This window comes from Talpa occidentalis, unplaced genomic scaffold, assembly GCF_014898055.3.
Source record: "Talpa occidentalis isolate TD23 unplaced genomic scaffold, MPIMG_talOcc4v2.1 talOcc4.6, whole genome shotgun sequence".
NCBI classification, from domain to species: domain Eukaryota; kingdom Metazoa; phylum Chordata; class Mammalia; order Eulipotyphla; family Talpidae; genus Talpa; species Talpa occidentalis.
This window is the reverse complement of record NW_023604972.1, coordinates 90,971,565-90,998,891: the sequence shown is the minus strand read 5'-3', so window position 1 is coordinate 90,998,891 and position 27,327 is coordinate 90,971,565. Positions and strand designations below refer to the sequence as shown.

Sequence of the window (27,327 nt, the reverse complement as noted above, 5' to 3'; positions counted from 1 at the left end):
CGGTTGACCGCTGCACTATGAAGCTGTCTGTAGCCTCTGCAGCACAAGTTCAATCGCAGCTGGCCAGTGAGAATTCCGCATGGCAAAGTAGACCTCTGCTGTCTAGCCCACTGCTCCCCTCAGCAGTGTATTTTGTCAGTCTGCCTGTTCTGTTCCCCACTCTGTCTCTGGTGGATCCTCTCACCCTCCCGCGCATCTGGCCTGTACCCGGTTCTTGTATTCATGAATAAATAAATCTTAAAAAAAAAAAAAGAAAAGAAAAGAACGTAAACATTTGTACAAAAATAAATAAATATATAAATAAAAATTAAAAAATAAAAACACTGATAAAAATGTATTCAGAAAAAAAGGTTAAAATTAATGATCTGGGTAGATTCTGTAAATGATAAAAATAAGGTGATTCTAGAAGAAAATGTATATTGCATATTAAGAAAAAAATAGCTAAAGTTAATTTACATCATAATAAGGCAATTCAAAGTTTTCTGGTAAGATAAGAGTTTTCCTTTTTTAAAGTTTTATTTTATTTATTTATGCATACAAGAACTGGGGTCTAGGCCAGAGATGGTGGGGCGAGAGGGAGAGAGAGAGGATTCATCAGAGGAAGAGTGGGGAGCAGAACAGGCAAATCTACTGAAATACACTGCTAAGGGGAGCTGCAGGGAGACAGGAGAGATCTGCCGCACCATGTGGGTTAGCTCCCCAGCCATGTGGGTTAGCTCCCTGGCTAGGGATTGAACTCATGAGGCAGTGGCTGGGATAGCACGATAGTGCTGAGAATTTAACCCCTGCACCACCAGGGAGGCCCAATAAGAGTTTTCTGAGCAGAAAAAACATGTGGGAAAGCAAAGTCTTGGGAAGTAGATGGGGGTATTCTAGATACCATATGTATTATTAGTCAAATAAGTTGAAAAGTGGCAAGAGGTGACTAAAATGATAAGCTAATAAGGCCAAATCCTAATGTGCAAAGGCATTCAAACTTGATTCTGTAGGTGACAGGAAATCAGTGAAAGGCTATTAGGTAGAGGTGAGATATCAGACTTACCTCTCTACTCACAGCTTGGTATTTGTCAAAGTTTGGGGGCACTATAATAAGCTGTGGGCAGAGTCTTTTAGCAATAAATCCTGGCATCGCTGCGCGAACACCAAACCTCCTTGCAAGGTAATTTGAGGTAGACTGAAAAAAAAAAAATGGACCACATGGGAAAATATTCAAACGTAAATGGCCATAACGATCAATACATTCATAAGAAACAAAGTACTGATAGGCATTTCCAAGGACATTTTTTTCAGGTCACAGTCTCAAACCAAGCTTTTATTTTATTGTATTACAATGTTCTAATGTATGACCCTTTCCCACGGTTGTCCCCATATTTACAATGTGAAATCAGGTAATAACCAAACTATGCTAATAAAAAGGTTCTCTTACATTTCCAGTAACTAAACTTTACTGGTTTAAAGGCATACCTGTATATAGACTAAATATATCAAAGTTTGGATGCTAGTGGGTGATGTTACATGACAGCAGTTGTATATAGTAACAGTATAATTATAAAGTGACATACCATAAATGTTACATGAAAATATCATATAGGAAGTAACAGTATAGTATAAGAGTACAGATTTGAAATTTGCTCTACTAGATATTTTGGAAATTTTTCATCTAGAACAGGAATTGAAGGTCTGCTATATGGTAAAGCAAATTAAATATCCAGGAAGTTATTAAAGTTTAAAAGAACTTTAAAAATTAAGTTTTAAGTTTTATTTCTAAGACTTGAATATCTTCTGACGAAAACGTTCTGACTAGGAGATAGACCTAAAAAAATATGGTATTAGAAAGGGAAGAACATTACTTATTAGACCCTGTTGATGATACTGTGAGAAAATAATCTATGTCAATGGAATAGGCCACGGTATCATTTATAAATTTTTTTCTGCAAATGGGATCTTTGAATTCTCAAGTGAAAATTCAAAGAAATGCAAAACAGAATATATCAAGTGACAGAATCATTTCAGAATAATATTCTCAATTTGGGATTAGTGATCTTCAAACATCATTTAAAATTTTTCTATTACTCAAAACTATGCTAATCATTTGTAAATATTCTGGAACAGTATATGGAACAATAAATGTAGTTAACACTAGAATATAAGGTCTAGTGTTTTAAATATAAATTAAGTCTAATGGAATTGATATAAAAACTAGATCTCTAGTAGAATAGAAACAAAATTTTAAATATGACTTCTTTTAACTTTTAAGCTTGTGGCAGATTGTAAATTCTAGCCACATTATTTTACAATTCTTCCTATTAAGAGATGGGTTCTAGTTCTGTATGCCAAGTGATTTGCTTTAACCAGAAGAATGTGAGGAAAATAAAATTGTGTGTGTCCTGAGCTTACCCCTTAAGAAGTATGCAGCTTTTGTAAACAGTGCTACAGTAAACAAAGGAGTGCAGATTTCCTTTCAAATTAGTGTTTTTGTGTCCTTCGAGTAGTTTCTTAGGAGTGGAATTGCTGGGTCATATAGTAGATGCATTTTTAGTGTTTTGAGGAACATCACACATCTTCCCATCGTGGCTGGACCAGTTTATATCACCTCCAGCAGTATAACAGGGCTCTTTACTCTCCATACCCTCACCAGCATATGTTATTTCTAGCTTTGTTTTTTTTTTTTTTTTTAACATGGGCATTTCTCATAGATAAAAGTGATGTTGAACATTTTTTTTATGTATCTGTTGGCCATTTGCATTTCTTCTTTGGAGAAGTGTCTGTTTAGTTCTTCCCATTTTTTGATTGGGTTGTGACTTTGTTTTTGTAGAGTTGTATAAGCTCTTTGTAGATCTTTAATATGAGTCCCTTATCAGATGTATGATGTGCAAATATTTTCTCCCATTCAGTAGAGCATTTCTTCAATTTGGTTGCTATCTCTTCTGACTTTTGAAAAGCAACCTAAATGCCCCAAAATAGATGAATGGTTCAAAAAGATGTGGTATATGTACACAACAGAATACTACTCAACAATCAAAAAAGATGAACTCACACCATTTGTGACAATATGGATGGAGCTGGAAGGGATTATGCTAAGTGAAATAAGTCAGAAGGAAAAAGATAAATATTGGATGGTATCATTTATATGCAGAATATAGTGAAACCAAACAAATGGTAAGGAAAAAGACAAAACTTGCAAGCTGACAATAGATCTGAGCTTTCTTTTCCTTTTTTTTCCCCCTCAATTCTCTTTAACTTAAACAGTTAACTTAGGAAAAATATAATTTGCAAAACAAAGATACAATGTCAGTCTTTTTTTTTTTTTTTTTTTTTTTATAGAGGCATGTTTTATTTATTTGTTTTGTTTGTTTGTTTGTTTTGTTTATACATGCACTGGGTACAGTCAGAAGCGCGGGAGGGTGAGAGAATTCACCAGAGCCAGAGCGGGGAGCAGAGCAGGCAGAAGGACCGAAGTACACTGCTGAGGGGAGCAGCGGGCGGCAGGAGAGGTCTGCGCGCCATGTGGGATCCTCCGCCGGTGGCCGGGGAGCAGCCGGGGATCGAACCGGCGCCGCAGAGGCTGCGGGCAGCTTCGCAACCCAGCGCTCAACCGCTGCGCCACCGGGGAGGCCCTACAATGTCAGTCTTAATAGTCACTGGACTTTAACACTGGGGAAACTTTTAAATATGTGAATTTGTTTCCTTATCTGTCAAATAGAGATAAAAATGTGCACCTCAGGGATGTTGAAAGGATTCAGTAATTGAACACATTTGGCAGCCAGAAAAAAAATTTCAACAAACTGATAGAATAAAGGCTCTTCCCCCTTTCATGAACCAGTAAGGCTTACTTGAGTATGTTATGAAATTTTCTTTTTCTCTTTACTTACTTACCAACATACTCTTTGATCCCACCGCAATGGGTTTATCCTTTAACTCTGGATTGTCTCTCATTTCTACAGCTGCGTAGAAAGCATCCATGTCAATGTGCACGATGGTATTGTTCAGATCCCGGTTCTGTTCTAATTCCATTGCAAATTTGTCAACCTTCATTTTCAAAAGGTTAACATACTTTTAGGCAATGTAATAGTCAAACATCTCTCATATAAAATTAACATTATTTTTAGTAGGTCTCTCCATGTGTCTGTCTCCCATCCATCCATTCACCTATCCACCCACCCAACCATCTACTCATCTATTTGATTATTGTTTATTAAGGCCAGTAATTACTTCTGTTTTCATGAACATAGGTCATCTGCTCTCAAGTGTCATTTATTACCAAATCTTTTATCTCTCAACACCACCAAGCACATAACAGGTGACATAATAAATATTTCTGAATGATTCAACTATTCCAAGTGCTTGTATCAAATAATTGATTCTATTGTTTTAAAATTTGGCAAACTTATTATGACAAAAAGTTCCAGGTTAGGTAAAATAAACAACTCCCATCTGACTCATGCTATTAATGTTTTAAAACAGCAATGAAGGAAATACACAACAAATGATTATACTTTTTGGCATATGATGTTTATGCTGAATATTATACAGCTAGATGTAACAAAATATAATTACAACGCTCCTTGTGTAGAATTGCTTTTGAAAGGCTAAAATTTGATAGCTGTTAACTTACACAAATCAAAACAGAAAAGTTAAGCTGTAATTTATTCTTTCATGAAATTTCAACAAATTTCAAATTTCTTTGGAGACAAAGAGTTGGATTGATAAGAAGAAAAATAATAAAAAGGGGTAGAAATAGCCAAAACAGGGCAGTAAGAAAAGAGTTTATGTACCAGACAAACTCATTTCCAAGAATTCCTTTTTTGTGGCCTTTACTGAAAAAGCTAAATATACACTGTCACAGATTCCCCTGAAGCTGAGGGTGACTGTTTTGAAATATATAACATATAAGGTCAATAATTCCATTAAGGGAAAAATCATGAGAAAAAAGAGAAAGAAGCTACTGAATGAGATAAAATACATAAAAAGCATGGAAGAGTGGTTGGCATATGTGGCAGGCTCAATAAATGTAATTGATTATGGAAAGGATCAATAAATAACTGCAAAACAATCCAAAACAATCCAAAAGAAGGGGAAGACAATCAGAAATAAACAAGTGGGGTGAACTGTGGAACAAAAGCAATTTCCATTATGTGACAATACCTATAGCAGGATTTCCCCTTCACTGGATTTCAACCTTCCTTCTGTGCTGTAGAAATTTCTCTTATGGTCTTCCTTCTTAGCATTATAGTGATGCTAGTTCCAAGTTAAAACTGCAACTCTTTTTTTTGGGAAACAATCATCCTGAATCTTATTTGTCTCCAGTAACCACTGAAAAACTTTCTAGAAAGCTGTCTCCTGTTTAGGCTGCAACTCACTGAACAATCCAGGGTGTTCTGTGCCCTTTTCAGGCTGTTATTCTGTCTAGAATGACCCTCCTAGTTTAGTCACAAAGCTTTCAAGGATCAGCTCAGCTATGTTTCTGTGACTTAATTGGATCTCTGTCATCTGTACCACAGAATTTGATGTTCCTTTATTTGTTTTCCTGATTTTACTGTCATTCATTGCATTAGATACTAAATTGTGAATTCCATCAGGAGAAAGACCTCATCTGCATTTAAATTTTTTCCTCAGGGAGGGGAGATGTGAAGGAGAAAAGAAACAAAACACACAAAATTTTTTCTTGGTTAAAAAAGAGAAAATAGTATATGTCAAAAAAATATGGAAAAGGCTGATCTCCTGCAATGAGATACCACAGTAAATGAATAAATGAAATTTTGGAACATTAGTTCAATTTATCAAGCAGATTTATAACTATTTCTTCCACTGCCTTACTATTAAACTAGGAGACAGCATCCTGACATAAAAAAAGATGTAAACAAATCATGGAGACTATCAAACAAAAGGGTAAATTAAAAAAATACTCTATATTAATACAGAAAATATGCCTAAGTCATGAGTCAATTGAGAAGGGAGCAGCATCTGAAATATCTCAACCCTGACTCACTGGAAAGGAAAAAGATAATAAATAGAAAGCAAACCAAATGGGAAGATACTCCTTGAACTAGTATATTTGCCATGAGAGTTTCTCCAACAATCTATTATTGTCTTTTCTGTGCTTAAAGCAAGCGAACAGTTGCCAAAAGGAAATCTCCCCACTCTATGACTCATACATTCCACTTTCTTTTACTATCTCTCATCAGTCACTCTAGTCTCAACCCTTCTACACCTACCAAATGCACACTACCACTGCTTTTTTCAAGTTTTTCGAATGAAATCCTCATTCAGGTTTTCCTTTCTTTCACTTTCTCTACCAAGTGACTTTCAAATTCTGATGTGTCTCTAACATGGACATTATCCCTTTCACTATTGTTCAGAACCACCGTTTGTTACAGTAGTGAAGAGGGCTTTGTGCGGACTCCAGGTCTGACACTTATTACTTACATGATAGTGGGCAGATTAACCCCTCTCAACCTTACTTTCCTTACTTGTAAAGGGAGACTAAATGAAACTCAAAAGGTTGAAAGAACTAAAAGAGATACTCAAGTAATGTACTTATCCTGGGACATGGTATAAGAGGTCAATGACTTTATACTTCTAAAAGCAGAGTGGTATGTTACTATGTATATTATAAATGCCATATAATATACTAAATGTTTATGTTAATTCATTTATCATTTAAAGGTCAAAATAATCCTGAGATAAATTATTATTCTTATTTCATAGAGGAGGAAATCAAAGCTGAGGAAGATTAAGCATGTGCTCTGTCATACAGTTGGTAAATGTTAGAATACCCCAAACCCTGTGCTCTTTCTATTGTTTTATGATAATCCCCTAAAATAGATTTTATTTAAGTGTTTTTTTTAAGATTTATTTATTTATGCATACAAGAACTGGGGTGTAGGCCAGAGGTGCAGGGGCTGGGGGTGGTGAGAGGATTCACCAGAAACAGAGTGGGAAGAAGAACAGGCAGATCTACTGAAATACACTGCTCAGGGGAGCGGCGAGTTCAACAGGAGAGATCTGCTGTGCCATGTGGGTTAGCTCCCTGGCTGGTGAGGAATCAAACTTCGTGCTGCAGTGGCTGCTTAATAGTGCTGTGTCTTTAACCTCTGCACCACCAGGGAGGTCCCAATTTTTTTTTTTTTTCAGTTTTTAACACTGAAATAAGCTCAAACCAAACTCCAGTGGTATATTTTATATCCAAATTATTTATTTACTTAATAAAAACCCCTTCTGAATGGACTTAGCAGCCTTTCAGAAATACTGTTTTTCATTTTCTTGATTTTAGTATTACCCTAAAAAATGTTGAGTATATTTGAGTTCATAAAATCATTAAAATGATTAAAATGCACTGATTTGCTGTGTAGTTACTATTTAATATAACATGGATGTTTGTCTATTCAATTTATGAAACCAGATTATAACATGTTTGAGCTTGTACAAAAATAACTGTCTTTAAGAAGAGGATGGGATGTGTTAGGGAACAGAAAGATTCTGCATAAAGCTTATAGGAACAGTTACCTCTGCTTGACAAGGCCTATCTTATCACTCATAATAAAATCTATTATTCGGCAATCTTAGAACTCTAAAAATAAAAACACATTTCCCATGAAAACCTCTCTGTTCTCTCAGAGCTTCTTGACTCCTAAGAACTTCCTCAAGCCCCTCCCATTTACACAACTTCTTTTAAAGGAAGCTCAACAAATGAAATAATCTAACAATCAACAAAAACACATTTCCTGCCATTCCCCTTGCAAAGGATGCCAGAGAGCCTCCCATGTAATAGTCAACAGAAACTGCACAAAGTCTGAAGTCCTGCTACACAATGTAAGATATTTTCTATTCCTTCAGATTACTAGCATACTTAAGAATATGAGCTTTACAAAGAGTATAAACAGCAAAGGACTAGATTACTCATGTGTACTTTATCTTTAAAGCTTTATTAAAGAGATCCAGAAAGCAAATTTCCTAAAAATTAACACCAATGTAAAAGCAATGTGATTGTGAACAGATGGAAATTCTTTTTAACTTGATGAAATGATATTTAAAATTTATTTCAAGGTAACAATGCATTAAAAAAAATTTAAGAGCAGTGAGAGAATATATAAAGTTATAATATTATCTTTAAAAATATCATTAAAGGGCTTCCCTGGTGGCACAAGGGGTTAAGCACCGCACTATGAAGCAATCCTCAGCCTCTGCAGCATGAGTTCAATCCCTGGCCGGGCAGGGAGAAACCCACATGGCGCAGCAGACCTCTCCTGTCTCGCCCACTGTTCCCCTCAGCAGTGTGTTTCAGTCAGTCTGCCTGTTTTGTTCCCCATTCTGTCTCTGGTGAATCCTCTCACCCCCTGCATCTCTGGCCTGAACCCCAGCTCTTGTATGCATAAATAAATAAATCTTTTTAAAAATTATTTTAAAAATCATTAAAAATACATGGTACTGATGCAGGAAAAGATTCAGTTGATTAGAAGAGTCCAGAAACTCAAATACAATGAGAATTTGGTATATGGGAGTGTCTCATTTCAATTTATTGGAGAAAGGACTCGTTATTCAATAAATGGTGTTGGGGTAAGTTAATCTTCATTTAGAAAATTAATACTATTTAGGTAAAATATAATACTCATAATTTATGGAACAAACTTTATATCTACACATCAAAACAAATTCCAAATGGACTGAAGCTCTGAATATAACAAATACATTAAAATATTAAGAAGATAAAAGCTTGTTTATGAAGAATAACTATAAATACCAAAGCCAAGAAAAAAAATATTTAATCACATATATATTTAAAGTTGTATAGAGAAAAAAAGTCTGAAAAATTAAGAGACAAACAGAATACTGGAAAAATATTTAAAACAGTGCAGAGAAAAAAATACATTATATATGATAAGATCTATAAATCAAGAGAAAAAGATACAAACTCATCTAGAAATGTGGGCAGAGGATACGGTTTTGGATGGCTAGTTGAACACCAATTCCATTCTCTCATTTTTCCATAGTAATAGATTTTTAGCTGAGCAGAGAACCAGAGTATTTTATAGCTTCTCTTGCAAATAGGTGTTGCCATGAAACTTTAAATTCTTGCCAAAAGAATGTGAAGAATGTGTGTACAATATACACACAACTTTTTTTTCACCTGTTTAATGGCAAATTATTTGGCTTTGGTTTTTCCCTCATTCTTTCTTCCCCACCAAGGGCTGAACTATGTATAGGAGGTAATCCAGTTTTGTCAAGTCAGGCAAGGATGACACTAGGGGATGATGGAACATCATCATCCTTGTAGACCATTGATCTTTAAATTACTATGGTGATCATAATAACCTGACCCACTGGAAATATTAAGCTATTATGTGAAAAAAAGATCTCAGTTTGAACCATTATGTTTTGGGGCTCTTGTGTCAAATACTTAGTCTATATTCTAAGATAATAAAGAGGAAGTACCCATAAGATAAAAATATTAATGGCCAACTAATATATGAAAGAATGTTCTTTCTCTGTCATAATCAAAAGAAGTCAAATTAAAACAACCATGAAGTATTTGGGATGCTGTTATCAGCAAAACCTTAGATTGATAAAATAGATAAAATTTTATCAATTGGTTTTAAACAAATATGTGAGGAAACAGCACTCTTATGTAAAATGGTACATACAATTTTAGTGAAAATAACAGAACAAGAGTATAAAGAAGTATGACAGGGGTTCAGAACAAGCTTTCCCCAAATGTATGCTTTGGCTTATGGATTATTTTAAACTGAAGGCAATTAAGACTCATCAGTCAAGAAAAACTTTTTCCTCTCAACTATCCAAAATAATTTAGACAGAAGCCCAATATCAGGAAAAGAGCTATCACCAGAGATAATTACAAAGAATATAAGCTATATCAAAGACTATGTGGTAGACAGAGAGAGATTTAGCAAGGAACTTGTTAGCCTGTTTGGTTAAAATTCTATGTCCCGTTGTCTCTGCCTTGTATGGCAAACATTTGTTTACCAAATATTTGTTCTTCCTATCTTCCTGTAAATTCTCTTCTATCCCTTTGAAGTCCCAGAGTCCTACCCTCTTCTCTCTAACTACGATGGCATAAAACCTCCAATTGCCTGACTATTGGGGAGTGTTAAGTGTGTGTGGGGGGGCGGTCCCATATACACAAAATTAAATATGCTTTTGTCCTGCTAATCTGTTCTTTTTAATAGGGGTTATCTCGGCCAAGACCGTAAAAGGGTAGAAGGAAAAAATGTTTTTCTCCCCTATAGGTGAGTAAAAATGATCATTATAAGGTTGTATTTAAAACAAAATATGGACGCCAAGGTGGATAACATAAATATGTTACAGTACTGCCATACAGTGGAATACTATAAAGCATTACAATAGTGATTTTACAGAGAAATCATATTTTGTCATGTCTGCAGACAACAAAGAAATTAAAACTAGCTTGTGTTTTGGGAAAGTATATATGAAAATAACAACACATTATAGATTAGTAAAGAAAACATTAAATCTATGATCTCTGTATCTATCACAAGAATTTTATAGCATATTAGATTACCACTATAATTTACAGTTATGTTATAGCATAAAGTGCTTTACTAAATTGAATCAGATGTTGACAAAAGGTAAAACTAAAGTTAGTTTTCAAAGTTGAAAGTAAACTTTAGTTTTACTAGCACAACCTTGATGCTTTGAGTTCTCAATCTACCATGTGATGCTTTGTAGCTTTGGCTCTTCTCAAACTTCTCCCTTGAAATAATTTCTAATACCAGAGAAAACTCTTGAGTATTTAACTCCCAAATATACCAGAGAAGTCAAAGTCCCCACATTTTTAGAAGTACTGCATTTTATCTAAAAAATTCATGCACGTTTGGCATTTTACTTTTGTTTTAATCAGTTAACATATTCCCCCAAATTTTCTTGTACAATCAGTATTGCTGAAAACATGCCACATTTATCCTGAGGTCTTTTCAAAGAGTAAAGTATGTATATAATACTTAGAATATAAATTTTGTATTAAATCATAGCTCAGTGAAATACTTACATGAAACTGCGCAAGTTCTTTAACCTAATGGAAGGTCTACGTGCAGGGTCTTTATTAAAAAAGTAGATCAGTGTTTAACAAAGTAAAGTATGTACATTTGTTATTTTTTTATGCTTTATAATACATCAAACGTTTGCATTTCTCTGTGTTTTCAGGTATGATTTGCCCACGATGCATTGTTTACTCTCAATTACTATTCTACCAACTTCCCCTTCATTTAGCACTAAACGGATACCTGAAATTGTGCTTTTCTTAGTTGTTGGCTGGTAATTTGAGCTTTTTGTTGCATCATATTTTCAATTCGTTGGTTGACTTGCTTATCTTTCTTGAGTTCATTTCCATAAAATCTGGACCCCTATGTAGGAAAACAAAACATAAGAAAAGTGTATAAAGGAAAGCGTGATTACGGTAGTGTAACCCGAAGGCCAAGAGCACAGACCTTGGAATCAGAATGAGAATTCAAAACTTACTTTCATTACTTTTGATATCAGTGGCCCTAAAATTACTTAATCTCAGTTTTTTATCTATAAAATAAATTTATATTTATCTAAATTACTGGCCTATAGTGTGAGCCAGAACTCAGCATAGTACAAACTCTATGAGACAAGGTAGGTAGGACTCACTGCACATATCCAAAGCCTTAGACATCTGGGTTATTAGTTATCTTCTTCACTTTGACTTAAATGTAACTTCGAAAAATTAATGTAAACCATTAAAGTACTCATCATCCCATCATTGAAAATAATACCTATCCATCCAGTTGATAGACATATAGATTATTTTTATTTTTGGTTATTATGAAAAAATGCTATAATTAACATTCATGTACATGTTTTTATGTGGACATGTTTTCATTTTCCTTGCTTATGTATCTTGGAGTAGAATCTCTGTATCATATGGTAACTCCAAGTAAAATCTTTTCAGGAACTACCAGACTGTTTTCCAAAGTGGTTGAACCATTTTATCATTCCACCAGCAAATGTATAAAGGTTCTAATCTTTCCATATCCTTGTGGTTGTTCATTATTGTCACTCTTATTCATTACAGCCATTCTCGCCTATAATCATGTGAGTGGCATTTCATGATGGTATTAGTATGCAATTCCCCAATAATAAATGATGTTGAATACCTTTTTATGGGCTCACAAGCCATTCTTATGTCTTAGTGAAATATCTACTTTTATCTTTTGTCCAGTTTTTTGATTGGGTTATTTGGCTTATAAATGAGTTATAAGAATTCTTGATATATTGGGGATATCCTTTTTCAGTTGAGTGTTTTGCTAACATTTTGCTCAGAATGTTGCTTTTATTTAATGCTATCTTTTTTTTTTTAAAGATTTATTTATTTATTTATACAAGCACTGGGTACAGTCAGAAGCGCGGGAGGGCGAGAGAATTCACCAGAGCCAGAGCAGAGAGCAGAGCAGGCAGAAGGACCGAAGTACACTGCTGAGGGAAGCAGCAGGCGGCAGGAGAGGTCTGCGCGCCACGTGGGACCCTCCTCCGGTGGCCGGGGAGCAGCCAGGGATCGAACCGGCACTGCAGAGGCTTCAGGCAGCTTCACAGCCAAGCGCTCAACTGCTGCGCCACCGGGGAGGCCCTATTTAATGCTATCTTTTGAAGAACAAGTATTTTGAATTCGATGAGTTCTGATTTATCACCTTTTTCTTTTATTGACTGTTGGTGACAATTCAAAAATTGTTTTGCTAACCATAGGTCTGAAAGATTTTCTCCTATCTTCCAAAAGTTTTATTGCTTTGACTCTTTAATTTTTGTGTGTGGTGTGAGATAAGTTCCTCTTTTTTTGCTTGTAGTTTAACAATATTACAAATTGAAATATTAACATTTATAATAAAGATATTTAAAATGTATCTTTTAAACAGAAAAATTTTAAATTACTATACTAATAAAAAGGAAAGAAACAGGAAACATACCTTTGTGGCTTCCATTATAATTTTGTTAATTCTTTCTTTATCTAATCCTTCCATTCCAGCTTTATTATCATTAAGTCCCACCCTAAGCAGAAGGTCTTCTTTGTAATTGTCATTCTTCTTTGCACCATCCATGGTGTAAACTTAAGTTAAACTGGTGTTTCCTTATTATCTGAAAAATCATACAAAATAAAGACTACTTTCCAAAAGCATTCATGTGGGGAGATGGATGCTTAAAAATGATATAGAAATAGGCAAAACAAATAAAAATGATAGCTAAGAATTTTCAGCTATTGAGAAATATTAGTACTCAGATTTTAAAATTAGTATCCCAAGATTACTGTACTCTTAAGAGGGAAAGAGGTGAATATTCCCTGCAAGTTTTGCCCTAGCCACTATACTTTTGAACACAGACAGCAGCCCTGGAAGATATTATTTCTTTTTTTTTTTTTTTGAAGATATTATTTCTAATATAAAGAGAAAGGAAACTGGAGACTTAGAATATGTCTACACACACAAATTTGCAAATACATGACATCTAGGAAACCCAGGTTCTAAGTCCAAAGTTCATATTTTCCCTATATTAATACTCTATAGATATAAATAAATAATTTTTCCTCTATTAAACAAATTCAGTAGCATTATTAACTATTCAATGAAGGACCCCATTCTTAAGGCAGTAAAATAAAAATACAGAAATCTAATCATTTCCAGATAATCATTACATTTTATAGTGTTGTATCATTTCTAAGGTTAAGGAAAATCTTTTCAAATAATTCTTAGTATCTTTAAATAGTTCTTTATAATTTACCTTCACATACATTAATTTTTTAAAATATTTCTAAGTCATGCAAAATAAATTTGGTTCTTTTCATGTTAGGGAGAAATTGGAATTCCAGGAAGGTGCAATGAAATACCCATCATAACTGCTAGTAGCAGAGCTGGAATTTGGAAACTAAGTGTTCTTACTCCCATTTTAATGCAGATACCACCGATTCACACTTCCCTCTAATTTGGTGCTCAAGTGCACTGTATGAAATGACCAGGTGAACACTTGCCATGAGTCTGCAATGACAGTAATTTTTTATTTGCATGAGAAAGGGCTCATTTACTCTGCCTTCGGAAGTTTTCTGTCTTTCCCTAGTTAACCACAAAGTTACATCTTTTCTAATATGATGAGAACTTTCAAGAGCTATTTTCTTAAAAATATACAGTATTATGAATAATCACCATCCTGTACTTTATATCCCCATAATTTTATTATTTTATAAGTAGAAGTCTGTTAACCATCTTTGCCCATTGTCTCTGAGTTCGGTTTTGGGTTTGTTTTTTTTTCTCTAAGATTCCACATGCCAGATCACACAGTATTTGTCTTTCTCTCCCTGACTTATTTCATTAGCCCTCAAGAGTACCTTGTGTTAGAGCTGCTTCCATTTTGTACTTGATTTTTTTTTTTGTTTTTTTTTTTTAAAGATTTATTTATTTATTTATTTATTTATACAAGCACTGGGTACAGTCAGAAGCACAGGAGGGTGACAATTCACCAGAGCAAGAGCAGAGAACAGAACAGGCAGACTGACGAAATACACTGCTGAGGGGAGCAGCGGGTGCGGCAGGAGAGGTCTGCATGCCATGTGGGACCCTCGCCAGTGGCGGGGGATCGAACTGGCGCTGCAGAGGCTGCAGGCAGCTTCGCAGCCCAGCGCTCAACCGCTGCGCCACCAGGGGAGGCCCTGCTTCCATTTTGACAATAGCAAAGACCTAAAAAAATTGTGGAAGAGAATTTGTTTGAATACTGTGATTATTAGGGCTAACTCCATTAGAAAAAATAAAGCATACATCACAGTAGTTCTAAAACTTCACTGCACATTAGGCCCATCTGGAGAGATATTTTAAATTCTTGAAACCCACCCAGATTGTATCTCATACCAAATAAATCAGGTCAGAGAGAAGCAGCCAGATAGTATTTTTTAGAGATGTCCTGATAATTCCAATGTGCCTGAAAGTACAGGAGCCAATGGGGATGTTGTTTCTCAGTGCCCAAGGGAATATAGTTTTTCTCATTTGAATTTCTCTTCAGTTATCACATTAAACCTATTAGTACCCTAGATTGTGACTTAAGCTTTAGTAATTCAATTGTCGTGGTCTAGTACCCCAGGTGAATTTCCATGTATCAACTACTGAAGAGTGCAGAGGCTAAAGGCAGACGTCCTACATTTATTTAAGTTGCCTTTTCCTTTAAATGATGAAATGTATAGAAGCAAAAAAAAAAATTAATAAACATTTATTTAATGCCTACTACTTCACATATGGTATAGTCTTAGCCCCAAAACTCTGAGAAATGGTTTGGTTCTTTAAGTGGGCTAGAACTGTGCTATCAGCAATACTGGGAAGCAAAGATAAAAGACAGATGAAGTTAATTTCCAGTTATTTTTTGATGTCCAATTACCAGGCAATTTATAGGCATCTTTCATGGGATTATGTTTACTATGAACACACCAGTAACTTCCAAGTTTACAGTTCCATTCCAAATGCCTGACATCCCAAATTAAACACACCCAAAATTGATCTCATCTGCCTCCACCCACAAACCAGCTCCACTTGTAACTTTCCTCATCTCAGTTGATGGCAATTCTAATCCCTTTCAATTACTCATGCAAATAATCTTGTAATAACCCACATCCAAACTCTCAGGAAATCCACTGAGCTCTGCTTTCAAACGATACCCTTAATTCAACCTCTTCTCCCTATCTTTACTGATTTCATTCTAGTCTGACCCTCCATTAATCTTGCCTGGATTACTCTAATACACTCGTCAAGTTTCTATTTCTGCCCTTACCTTCCTTTGATAAATTATTAACACAGGAGTCCAACTGATTCTTTTAAATCACGATTAGGTCATATCACTACTCTGCTGCATACTATACAATGGTAACCATTCGTAGGGTAAGGAAAAAGTATCAGGCTTTTATGCCCTCCCACCATTAGGATAGATGAGGGAACCCTGTGGTTCTGAATGCATGCCTGATGGCGGGCACCTGGAGTGGGTACACCTGGGCTGAGAGACTGACTTTATAAGGGCGGCGTCATGGGGACACCAGCAGAAGCCAAGAACGAACGGAAGCCAAGAGAAGAAGAAGAGAAGCAGAGAGAATACCAGAGAGTCCAGACAGAGTGAGGATTTGCTAGGGGCTGGGAGGACTGCCAGCCTCCTGGCCCCCCAGCACCCCTGCCTGCCATATGCCTGGTAAATCTAAATGAAAGACCTGCAAAAGCCACTGAGGACTCTGACTCCTCCTTTACCTAGTCTGCTGGATCAGAAAACCTGCTCTGTGTCCATTCCTGCCCCTACACCATTTATTCAAGAATAAGTCCCAAAGCCCTTTCCTGGATCTATTATGTGTCCACTCTCATACCTGTCTAATACTCTATCCCCTACTTACTTCCCTCAAGTCACACTGGTCACTGGTAGGCACACTCTAATCTTGAGGCTTTTCGCACTGGCTATTCCTTTCTCCTGAGGGTTCTTCAGCCAGCTATCCTCTTGACTAAACTCCCTTCTCCCTTTGAAGTCTTTCTTTAAAGGTCACTTCCCCTAAGAAGCCTACCCTGAACTCCCTATTTCAAACTGCAGTCTGATTGATTACCCCTCCTACCCCTTTTTCCAATGTCCCATTGTTTTTATACCCCTTATCTTTTCCCAACATATCACTTATTATGCTTATTGTCTTTTTCCTCTATGAAAATGTAAGCTCTGTGAAGACAGAGAACATATTTTACCCACTGATATATCCTGAATGCCTCAAACAGTGCTTGCCACAGAGTAGGTGCTCTGTAAACATTTGCTGAGTGACTAAACAAACTCAGCTTACATTGTTTTCTCATTCTTTTATTCATATAGCATGGTCACATAATATTATTAAAACATTAGAATAAAAATACATTTTCTGAAAATAATGTAAAGATACTTGAGATTTTTATCTTATTTCAACATTAAATCTATAAAGACAAGGATATGAACTAAACCACCTCTGACTTTGTAACCTTACTTTCCCCAAGACATTTATTGGTTAAGTTGGTTTAATTAAAACTGTTGGTACTTACATTAGAATATAAAATATTTCTAATTTACCATATTATAATTTTTACTAAGTGCCATTAATATTCAAAAGATTCTGCGTTATATTTATTCTGTGGGGTAATTTAGTTGCTTTTTTAAATTTAATTTTTTTGATCAAATACTTTCCAATTATATCTAAGGCTAAGAAAAAATATTGCTGTAATTAACAACATACTAAGTTTTAGTACACATAGGCCCCTATGAGTTCCTTTTAGTTCTATTGTCTATGTAACTATGGTGACTGCTTTTGTTTTTATTGGTTAATATTTCACATTTCTAAGATTTCTTGTCTGGTAATCTGTTCTTCCCATTAGTTCTTACTGAACTTCTCTATCTAGAAATCCATAAATAGAAAAGGGTGAGTTCCTAGCAGAGATGATCACATACTATCACAAAGTATGATGACTTTCCATTTTTTCTGGGAAGTGAGATGTAATACTGCTTCAAATGGTTTTGTGAGAGCAACATATAATGTAAGTACCTAGATGTGTCTGGCACATGATAAATTCTCAATCAATAATAATAATTATTATTGTTTAAGCCAAATCATCAGTCTTACTTTTCTCTCCTTAAGGTAAGAGAATAAAAGGGTACAGGGCACACTGTAAGCATCCTCAAGAAAAAGCCTAAGTTCAGGGATCATTATGTGAATTTTGTTTGCTACCAAAGAAGTATTTGATCTATGATTATTATACATTATCATATACAAAGTCATAAAGCCTATGAATGGATATAACCATGACCTTATAAACAAGTTTTCTTGGAAAAGAAAACTGACATATATTTTTATAACTTCATATTACAGAATTGTCTGTTTCACTTCAACTCAGAAGCACAAACATTACTGCATAACTTAAAGGAAAGAACTCTGGGTTCTTGTGGTTTAGCATATTGGTTTAAAAACACATTTTCTCTGAAAATATTCAAATTCTTCCCAGTCTGATTTTACCACTGACTATTCAGGTTACCACTTGAAAAATATAAGGCCAACCTCTGTTTTTCATGGTTGTAAGAATGAAAAATAGAATTTTTCAGAAGAAATTCTAAGGAAGAAGTTTTAGTGAAGTTGGGTTCCTCCTACCTATAAAAAAAAAAACCACCACAAAACTATGTATACAATATCGTAAGTATTTAGCATATTAACCAAAGTAACCTGGAATTAACCTATAAGAAGATATGCAAAACATATTAAGAGTAATAAGAGATAGAAAGAGGAAACAAACGGGGAGATGAGAGAAGACGACGAGAAGGAGGAAAAAACTAGACAAGTAGTTCCTAGAGGGAGTTTGCTTCCTGTTTCTATAATTATATACTAAAAGTAAACCCAATCATCTCCTCACAAAACCTTTAAGTCTTAAGAACAATTATCTTTCTTCAGTTTCCCAAATATTAAAATTTTTAATATGGTCGAACAGATTAGGTGCCCAGCACACTACACAATTAAATGTTATTTTTAATATGATTTAAATAAAGAATAAAAAATTAAAGACTATCACTCTAAATTTAAAGTCATAATTTTCAACTACTGCCTGAAAAAAATTTTCCTTTTGCAATTTTATTTATTGTAAAAATACTTTTAAACTCAAAAATATAAAACACAAAACCCTAAGATTTTAACAGATCACAGTAGTCCCCCTATCCAAAGGAAATCAATTCCAAGACCCCAAGTGGAATCCTAAAACCATAAATAGTATAGAACCTTATACATAATATAATTTTTACTAATATGTACATATTATGATAAAGTTTAATTTAGAAATTAAGCACATTAAGAGATTAACAATAATAGTAGAAAATTTGTAGTAATATACAGTAAAAAAAGTTATGTGAATGTGATTGCTCTTCTTCTCTCTCAGAACATCTTATTTTATACATTCTGGACCACTGTTGATCATGGGTAACTGAAACTGTGGAGAGCAAGACTGTAGATAAGAGGGGGGTTATTCTATTATTTTCCCAGATTCCTCCCTAATTACTGTACACACACATATGAAAACACATATACTCAAACCCATGCCCACAATTTTATATAATAGGAAAGCATAGCTGTAACTTCACATTTTTAGCATTAGCTTTTAGTATCTTCGCAAAATAAGATATACAAAAATTTCAAAATTAATTTTAGATTGAATTGTTTGAAATATTTTTAAATTGTTATGTATTACCAAGAGAAGTAACAGAAATAATGTAATACCACAGACTCTCAACCAAGGGATTGTATGTGAAAAGAATATTCAGGTTTTCATCATTGAACCTAAGGTTTACTCTTTAAGAGAGAATATATATTCTCTTTGATTGCCTTATTCCTTTCTAAGTTTTCATTTTACTTGTTCCAGTGAAGAAGGGGCAAGAGGCAGTCAAAAAAAATCTATTTTACCCAATCCTGATATATAAAACTCATTCTTACAGAACAATAATTTGGAACTATCTGATTCCTTAGTATAGAATGAAAAATATCCAGATATAAAATACATTAAAGTGTCAATTCCCAAGCTTCGTTTACAAGTTCTTATTTTGCTGACCAGGTGTATATTTTGTAAAAAGTTGCCTAGTTTCATCAAGAACAAAACATTTGTTTACACTCAGACATAAACACAGTAAGGACATTTAAGAATACTGAAAAACTGAATCTTACAGAAATTGAATGTTTCTGGGACTGTTGACTTATTAATATGAAGAGGCAGGCTCAGAGGTTCTTCTTTAGATACTAGAGCAAGTCAGCAAAAATATCTATTTATATATAAGTAACACCCAACAGACAAATTTTATTTCATTGAGGTATTTAGTTAAGTGTACAAATCATAGAATAGTGGAATACCTATGTTTTCAGAAAAGAAAAAAGATTCTCCTGTATTGCCTTTTTTGGTACTACAAACATTAAATTCCCAGTCTAGAATTTGATTGTTTTGATATAAAATTACATAAAAAGCCAGGATAATAAGGTAGGGTTACACAACTATCCAAAAATTGAGCTATTATACTATTTATCACTATACTATATCCTGCTTTATTGGAAGGAAAATATTTGATTTATCATAAAGAGTTGTAATTTATTTTCCTATCCTGGAAAAATGATCCTTTCATTATTTGTCTGCCAAATTCCTCTAGTTTATTCTGAGTTCTAACCTTGATATTATTTCTTGATCCACTGATGCTAATTTCTATAGGTTTCTCATAGCTCTAATAGTATATAGGAAGAGTTTAAACACTTTAGCAACAGAAATCTTCAAACGAAATCTAAAGTAAAACTTCAAAACTTTTCCTTATGTCTTTGTTCTACCAATTCCATCCAGTCTATAATTTCATCATCTATATTGATCGATCACATTGTAAAATGATAAACTGGTAGCCTAAGCAAAAGGGAAAGTAACTGTCAATTCTTTGATCCTCCATTGCTTAGAAATACTTGTGCAAACACTGATACATACCGAAACTGTAGCCTTGCAGAGAGTCCACTAAGTGTTTTCAGATTATTTACTTTTGATGAACTTCTTTTTATTTTCTTTGAAGATTTAATTTATTTATGCATAAAAGAACTGGGGTGTAGGACAGAGATGCGGGGATTAGAGGATTCACCAGAGACAGAGTAGGGAGCAGAACAGGCAGATCTACTGAGATACACTGCTGAGAGGAACAGAAGGCAGGACAGGAGAGGTCTGCTGTGCCTGTGAGTCAGCTCCCTGGCAGGGGATTGAACTCATGCTGCAATGGCTGCCCATTGCTTGATATCACAGACACTTAACCCCTGTGCCACCAGGGAGGCCACTATTGATGAACTTTTAAAGGTGTTTTCCATAAGCTGAAAATCTTTATTACTATGTTCTTCCTGATCTTATGTATGCCTATTAACCAGAAACAAAAAGCTAACCATCCAGAAAATAATATTTTAAGATTTGCAAAACATGGGGGGACATAAATAAGTGGTGACCTTTGACTAAGTCAAAATGATTTAAAACACACACACCTTCTCTCTGCCTGAATAAATAAAAAACTCAATAAAAATTTGAGTTTTTAAAGATAGTACTCTGTTAAAAACAACTTTGGCTTTAAAAGGTTAATAATTCATTTGCAATCTAACCTTAACAATACTATTAAAGTACATTTAAGCATGTGATGTAGAAGATCCCAATAAACAACAGCATTGGGAATTTATATTATTTTAGAAAAAAAATTGTTCTCACTTGATGAGATGATCTCTCCTCTCTCCCCAGGAGGAGGGCTAATAACGATTTGCTTTTAGTGACTTTAGTTTCAAGCTTAAAATAACATTAAAGAAAGGTTTGTGAAAGGGATCATTGGTTTTTAAAATGTTACAAAATAGTGAACTAGAATGATTAAATTACCCTGTTACACAATAAGTAGACTTTGAAAACATCCATTCATTCAGCAGAAGTTAGAACCATATACATACATATCTATGTATATATATATATATATATATATATATAGCTTGTTACCTCCTTTAGTCTAAGGCTAGAGCTAAGAATAATAGCAACCTAGTTTTCTGTCATAAAATCTGGCTTCTTGCTATGTGACTATAAATTCTGAAAGGTTAAGATATTCATCTTTATTAAAGAATTGAAAATCATCAGATTTCAGAACCTTAAACCATAATGACATTAGCATATTTGCAAAAGCTACTGCTAATATTTTTGCCAAAAACTACTTGCCCAACCAGTAAAAACCCTGTTATTAGCTTTGTACATAGTATATAGCATTATGAAAGTTGGTCAAATGTTGACAGTAGCTTACAACATATGAACATTCATTTCTATAGTACCAAGTACACTAAGAAACAAAATCTGATCTACAAATGAAATATGGAATTCCTACTAAAATAATTACCTTTAATAAGACTTTACAAATGCTAGGACAATCAAGAAAAAAGTATAAGAAATAAATAGCATAATGTATAATTGACTCACTTTATAACATAGCAGAAGCAGAAGAGATGGATGTCAGACAAAAAATGGGTTATGAAAGAATGTGACTTCCATCCTGATTGCTTTCACTCTCACTTGGATTACTCACTCTGGGATAGCCAGCTACATGAGGCAGCCTTGAGAAGAGGCCCATGTGAGTAAGCTTGGAAGTGGATCTTCCTCCAGGTGTGTCTTCAGGTAAGAGTGCAGCCCTAGACAACAGCTTAAATACAACCTCAAGAGGCAGGGGTATCCAGTTAAGCCCTGCTAGATCCTTATCTAAAGAAACTATAAGGGAATAAATCTATAGCTTACTCTTAAATTCTGTAATTATCTCATTATGGACCAGCACTGGTCCACAGACCATTTTGAGTAGCACTGCTATAAACATGTGTATGCTAAAGATTATTGTTTTCATTTGAATAAAAATGAAAATTTAAAACATATATAAAACATACTAATAAACAGATCAGCTGAACAACTTTCATGTCAAATAACTTTTCTTCTAGAATCTGTGCAAGAAAAATTAGGCAATATTTTTTATAGTATTTAGCACAACTAAAATACAGATTTCAAGAGGGTAAACAGTACTGCACTAGGCCACTGAACCTAATATTTAGTAAATATATGTTGAATGAATGAATAATGGATAGATTACCATATACGGAAAGCAATAAAATTAATGGTAACATTTCAGTTAAGTTTTATAAATGCAATAATTATAAACGTTAACATTGGGTTCTTAGAGTGTCTTATATGCATTTTCCTATTTAATCTTCATAAGATGTAAGGAAACAAAGGCACAGATTTAGCAGGTATCTCACATAAGGTCATATAGTTGATAAATGACAGACTAGAACTGTATTTCAGCTGGCTTCAAAACCCTCACACTTAATCACTACACTACAAAAATAAGGAAGGAGGAACAGAAAATAAGTTAAATCTTAAATAAAAAAGAAGGAAAACAGTTGTTTTGTAGATTGATAATGGAAGTAAAAATCATAGTATTATCAATGGCAATATACTGTAATGGGAAGTATAATTTAGGATCTAAATTTATTTTTAAAAGACATCATGATTTTGAAAATCAATTTCAAATGAAGGTGAAACAATAAGGAAACTAAAAAAATATGAAAACACAACATACATTCAGAATTTTCTAAAAACCATAAACTTATTTAAGGAAATGTAAATGGTTTTGCATATCCTGAAATGTGGGAACTATTGTACATACTAAGAAAAATATATTTGGGAATTAACTGCAGATCTTGCTAGTGATTAAATGGTACAATTTCTTCAATAATCAGGGCATCTAAAAATTAAGTTCATTTTTACCAAGCATTGTCTTACCTAAAAAATAAAAATCAATTATCAGAAAAAGGCCCTATACTTCTGCCTACAAGACAGAAAGGGAAAACATTATTCATAAAAAGATTTTTATCTGAAAAATGACAGCTTCCTCAATTTTGCTTTGTACAACCCAAAGTTGCAAGTGATTTCTCTTTTTACAAGTGTCAGTAGTGTCTTTCTTTTTTAAGATACCGCCACCCTCTCTAAAGTGAAAAATGAAACAAATGAAAATAGAAATTCCATAAAGGTTTACTAAAAATATGTATGAATAAATGATAACTTTTGATGTTTTCATTTCCTTTTCTAATATGAAATTATTATTTTCTAACAAGTTACTATATGCCAAGCAGGTACCAAGTGCTTAAGAAGCATTCCCTAATTTATTCCTCATGATTACTCACTCATTTAGATATTCTCAATAAAACATATACTAGCAAAATATATACAGAAATAGAGCCTCAGAAATTTATGTAATTTACACATGATCACAGATGGTGTATCAGCCAAAATTCAATTGTCCCCAGAGTTCACGTTCTTATTCAGTACACTTAAAATACAACCACTGGCTAAGATGCCAACAGTTTTACTTCTATTCTTAAGAAATAATTTCAACAGATAGAGAATTGGCAATTTTCTCTTTCTATATTTATATTACTCCAGTTTTCTAGCTTTGTCATTTCTGTTAAAACCATCATCTTTCAAAACCATCTTTCGTATATTGTTCCACGTATATGATGTGTCTTTTCTTCTGACAGTTTTCATGTTTTTCTCACATATTTGGTTTTCAACTGTCTGGCCATGATGTGCCTAGGTATATACCTTCCTTCAAGGGACAGAGTTAGATCATGTTCTTGCATTCTCCCTGAACCCTTCTTCCCTATTCTTGCTTCCTCTTCATCTTCCCGTTTAAAGATCCGAAGGTTTTCTCTGTCTCTAAAATGCCTTCCTCATCCCCTCCTGCCCTCATGGTACATATATTTAAACTTCTATTTTTCCAAAACACCCACAATGAGGAAGAGAAGGAAAGGCGTTCTGAGGCTTCAAAAATTCCCAATGCTGTTTTGAAAATATGACCTACCAAATCTTTGTTTTGAATTATGTGCCTGTTTAATCTCTATCTGCAATATCACTCTAGTGCTAGACTAATCTCAGTAACAAAAAAGTCGGGGTTCTCGGCCCATTAAAAAAAAACAACAACAAAAAACAAACTAGTAATAAACCTATAAAGAGGCAAAGGCATTTTTGGAGATCTGTCTGGAGGTTACCATTATTTCTTTACTTTCTAAGGGTTAAAAATAATACTACATATTGGTCACTGATCCCCTTAACTTCACTTTGGTTTTTGACAATTGTCTCAGACTGTGATTTATAAAGTATGGTTCTGCAGTGAAATGCTTGAAGCTACAGTGGTATCTACACTATAGTGATGCTTTTCTTATGTAAAAAACTAAACAATCTGCTGATACTTTATTTCTAACTAATGAAAATGGCCTATTCAGACGTCTCAATGGGAAAATATTATACATATACTTTATACATAATTTTTATGCATGTTTTTGTACTTCATACATGTTTTTATTTAATGAAGAAATTTCATTGGATTGAGCAAATATAAATGAGCAGTGGTGTATTAGATGTGCTTTGATCTTAAAATGAGCACCTATTTGATCTAGGTATTATTTTGGAATGAATTACAAGGGCTACTTTCATCTTGGAGAAGAGAAAGAAATACAAACTAGTTTCAGTTTGGTTATGAAATGAAATTAAAGAATGTAGTTATATTAAACCTTGGTAAACTACAAGGATCTATTAAATGCAATTTTAATTTTTGAGTTTCTTCTTTAAGCAACTTGTAAGCACTGATATATTTTTTCCTAGAAATTTTCCAAAGAAAACAAATTAACTTTTTAAGAGAATAATATTCATCTACCTGCAATTCTATATGGATATGTAAGACACCTTTATAAAATAAAGACATGTTATGGTCACCGCTTCATAAATTGAGGATACACTAGAGTGTCTTCGATGCTGTTTTTGCTTTGCCTTGAGTATTTTGCTATTTCATCACCTTAAGAATTACTTAGGTATTACTAAATAATTATTGTTTAACAGTAATGGTAAAAATAAGAAAATGAAATTATGGAATCACCTAGAAAGATGCAGAGTAGTGGAGTAAATGTTATCCTTCAGTTTTCTTATTGTGTTACTCACAGTAATAGATTCTTGAAATAAAGCATAAGAAAAGTATGGAGATACCTTTTTGTAGGGAGTTTGTTTGAGGAGTTTTCATTTAACAGTTGAGAGTTCTGAATTTTTCATTTTCTGCCTACACTGGCAAAGGAGAGAAAATTGACAGAAGAGTTTCACAATGATCAGACAAACCAGAAGATGAATGCAAGGAGACAAGTAGCATTCTAGATCGTAATCATGGTGAAACTGATCTTACAAGTAAGATCTTATAAGTAAGATCTCAGGCTATGAGTTTTTAGATGATTCAAATATATACATTTCCTCAAATTCTAGAATCAGTGTGTGAACAATGCACTTTTAAGACCAAAAAGCAAATATGGCATGCTCACCCAGTTAGTCATTCAACAGGAAGGCCTTCATCAGAGTATTTTGCAACAAGAACTTGGAACATCCCATTTTGCTAACAGGACGTAATGACTGTTCTTTCATCCTGTATGGTGTTTGAGCACTAAAAGTTACTTAATACACTCTGTACTTGAACAAAATGCTTAAGACAAATGTGTACACAAAGAGGATAGGGAGGAAATAAATAATGTAGAAATGAAAACTTTATTGGACTTGTAATTCTAACTGATGTTTGAGTATAAAAATGAAATTTTGTAGTTATGCTTTAAAATGATTGTCTTTTCTGTAACAAACTTTTTAATGTTTTTGCATTTTGACAATGTGAGAATAAGATAAAGAATCAGAAGTAGTAAGCTCAATCTATTAAATATGCACATGAAATCTGGAACCTTTATTTATAGGATGGATAGCTCCAGGATCATGCAAAAAAGTTATTTTCAAAGTATACTACTCATTTCATTTAGAAATATGATTCTAAGTTTTATTTTTATTAAATGTTTAATAAATTTGTTGTTTGTTTCTTTAATCTCACCTTCATATTACTCAAAAATTACTAAAAAATATTTTTTAAATGACAGATGCCAGTAACTATTTTTCCTGATATATACTAAATCAATGCATAACTCCTTTTTTTTTTTTTTAAGATTTATTTATTTACGCATACAAGAGCTGGCGTGCAGGCCAGAGACGCGGTGGGTGAAAGGATTCACCAGAGACAGAGCGAGGAGCAGAACAGGCAGATTTACTGAGATACACTGCTGAGGAGAGCAGCGGGCGAGTCAGGAGAGGTCTGCTGCACCATGTGAGTCACTTCCCTGGCCGGGATCAAACTCATGCTGCAGTGGCTGCGGACAGCTTCATAGTGCTATGTCTTAACCCCTTGTGCCACCAGGGAGGCCCCTCAATGGGTAACTACTTTATCAACATTAGACAAAAGGATAATTGCAACAAGATCCAAGGATCACCTAAATTATTTATAGCTAATTAGAACATAGACTTGTAAGCACACATACTCCTTTAGTTATCAGTCATAGAAAAAAATTTTAAACAAAGTGAATATGGCTTTGCTACATAAAAATGTATGCAGATGAATTTTCTTGTAGGAAAATTGTCAAACTAAAGAAAAACTGCAACATATCTAGAATGTAATCTGCCTCTAACAGATTCTCAACAAATGTTTAATCACTGTAGAATAATAATTGTTTTTGTTTTAATCTAACATAAAATTTTTATGCATTAAAAGTACATACTATAGGCTTCTGAAGTCCCAAGTCTGGGCTAGACTACTTACTAGCTATGACTTTGGAAGAGTAATTTAACGTCTTTGAACTTTCATTTCTTTTCATGTAAAGTAAGGATAATGTCTTTCTTGAAAGAATTTTATTGA

At 34.0% G+C, this 27,327-nt stretch overlaps 1 protein-coding gene across 7 annotated transcripts in view; it reads right to left on the bottom strand.

Annotated features, from left to right (window-relative positions):
- Nucleotides 1-27,327, bottom strand: part of POLK (DNA polymerase kappa) — a 61,185-nt gene that overhangs the window by 26,250 nt on the left and 7,608 nt on the right. For all 7 annotated transcript variants that reach the window (XM_037530011.2, XM_037530013.2, XM_037530014.2 and 4 more), the window contains 4 exons: nt 12,957-13,125; nt 11,259-11,378; nt 3,877-4,029; nt 1,043-1,174 (listed from right to left, as the gene is read on the bottom strand). In XM_037530011.2, the coding sequence (XP_037385908.1) occupies nt 1,043-1,174; nt 3,877-4,029; nt 11,259-11,378; nt 12,957-13,088 (537 nt within the window). In that variant the 5' untranslated portion in view covers nt 13,089-13,125. The remainder of the gene's footprint in view (nt 1-1,042; nt 1,175-3,876; nt 4,030-11,258; nt 11,379-12,956; nt 13,126-27,327) is intronic.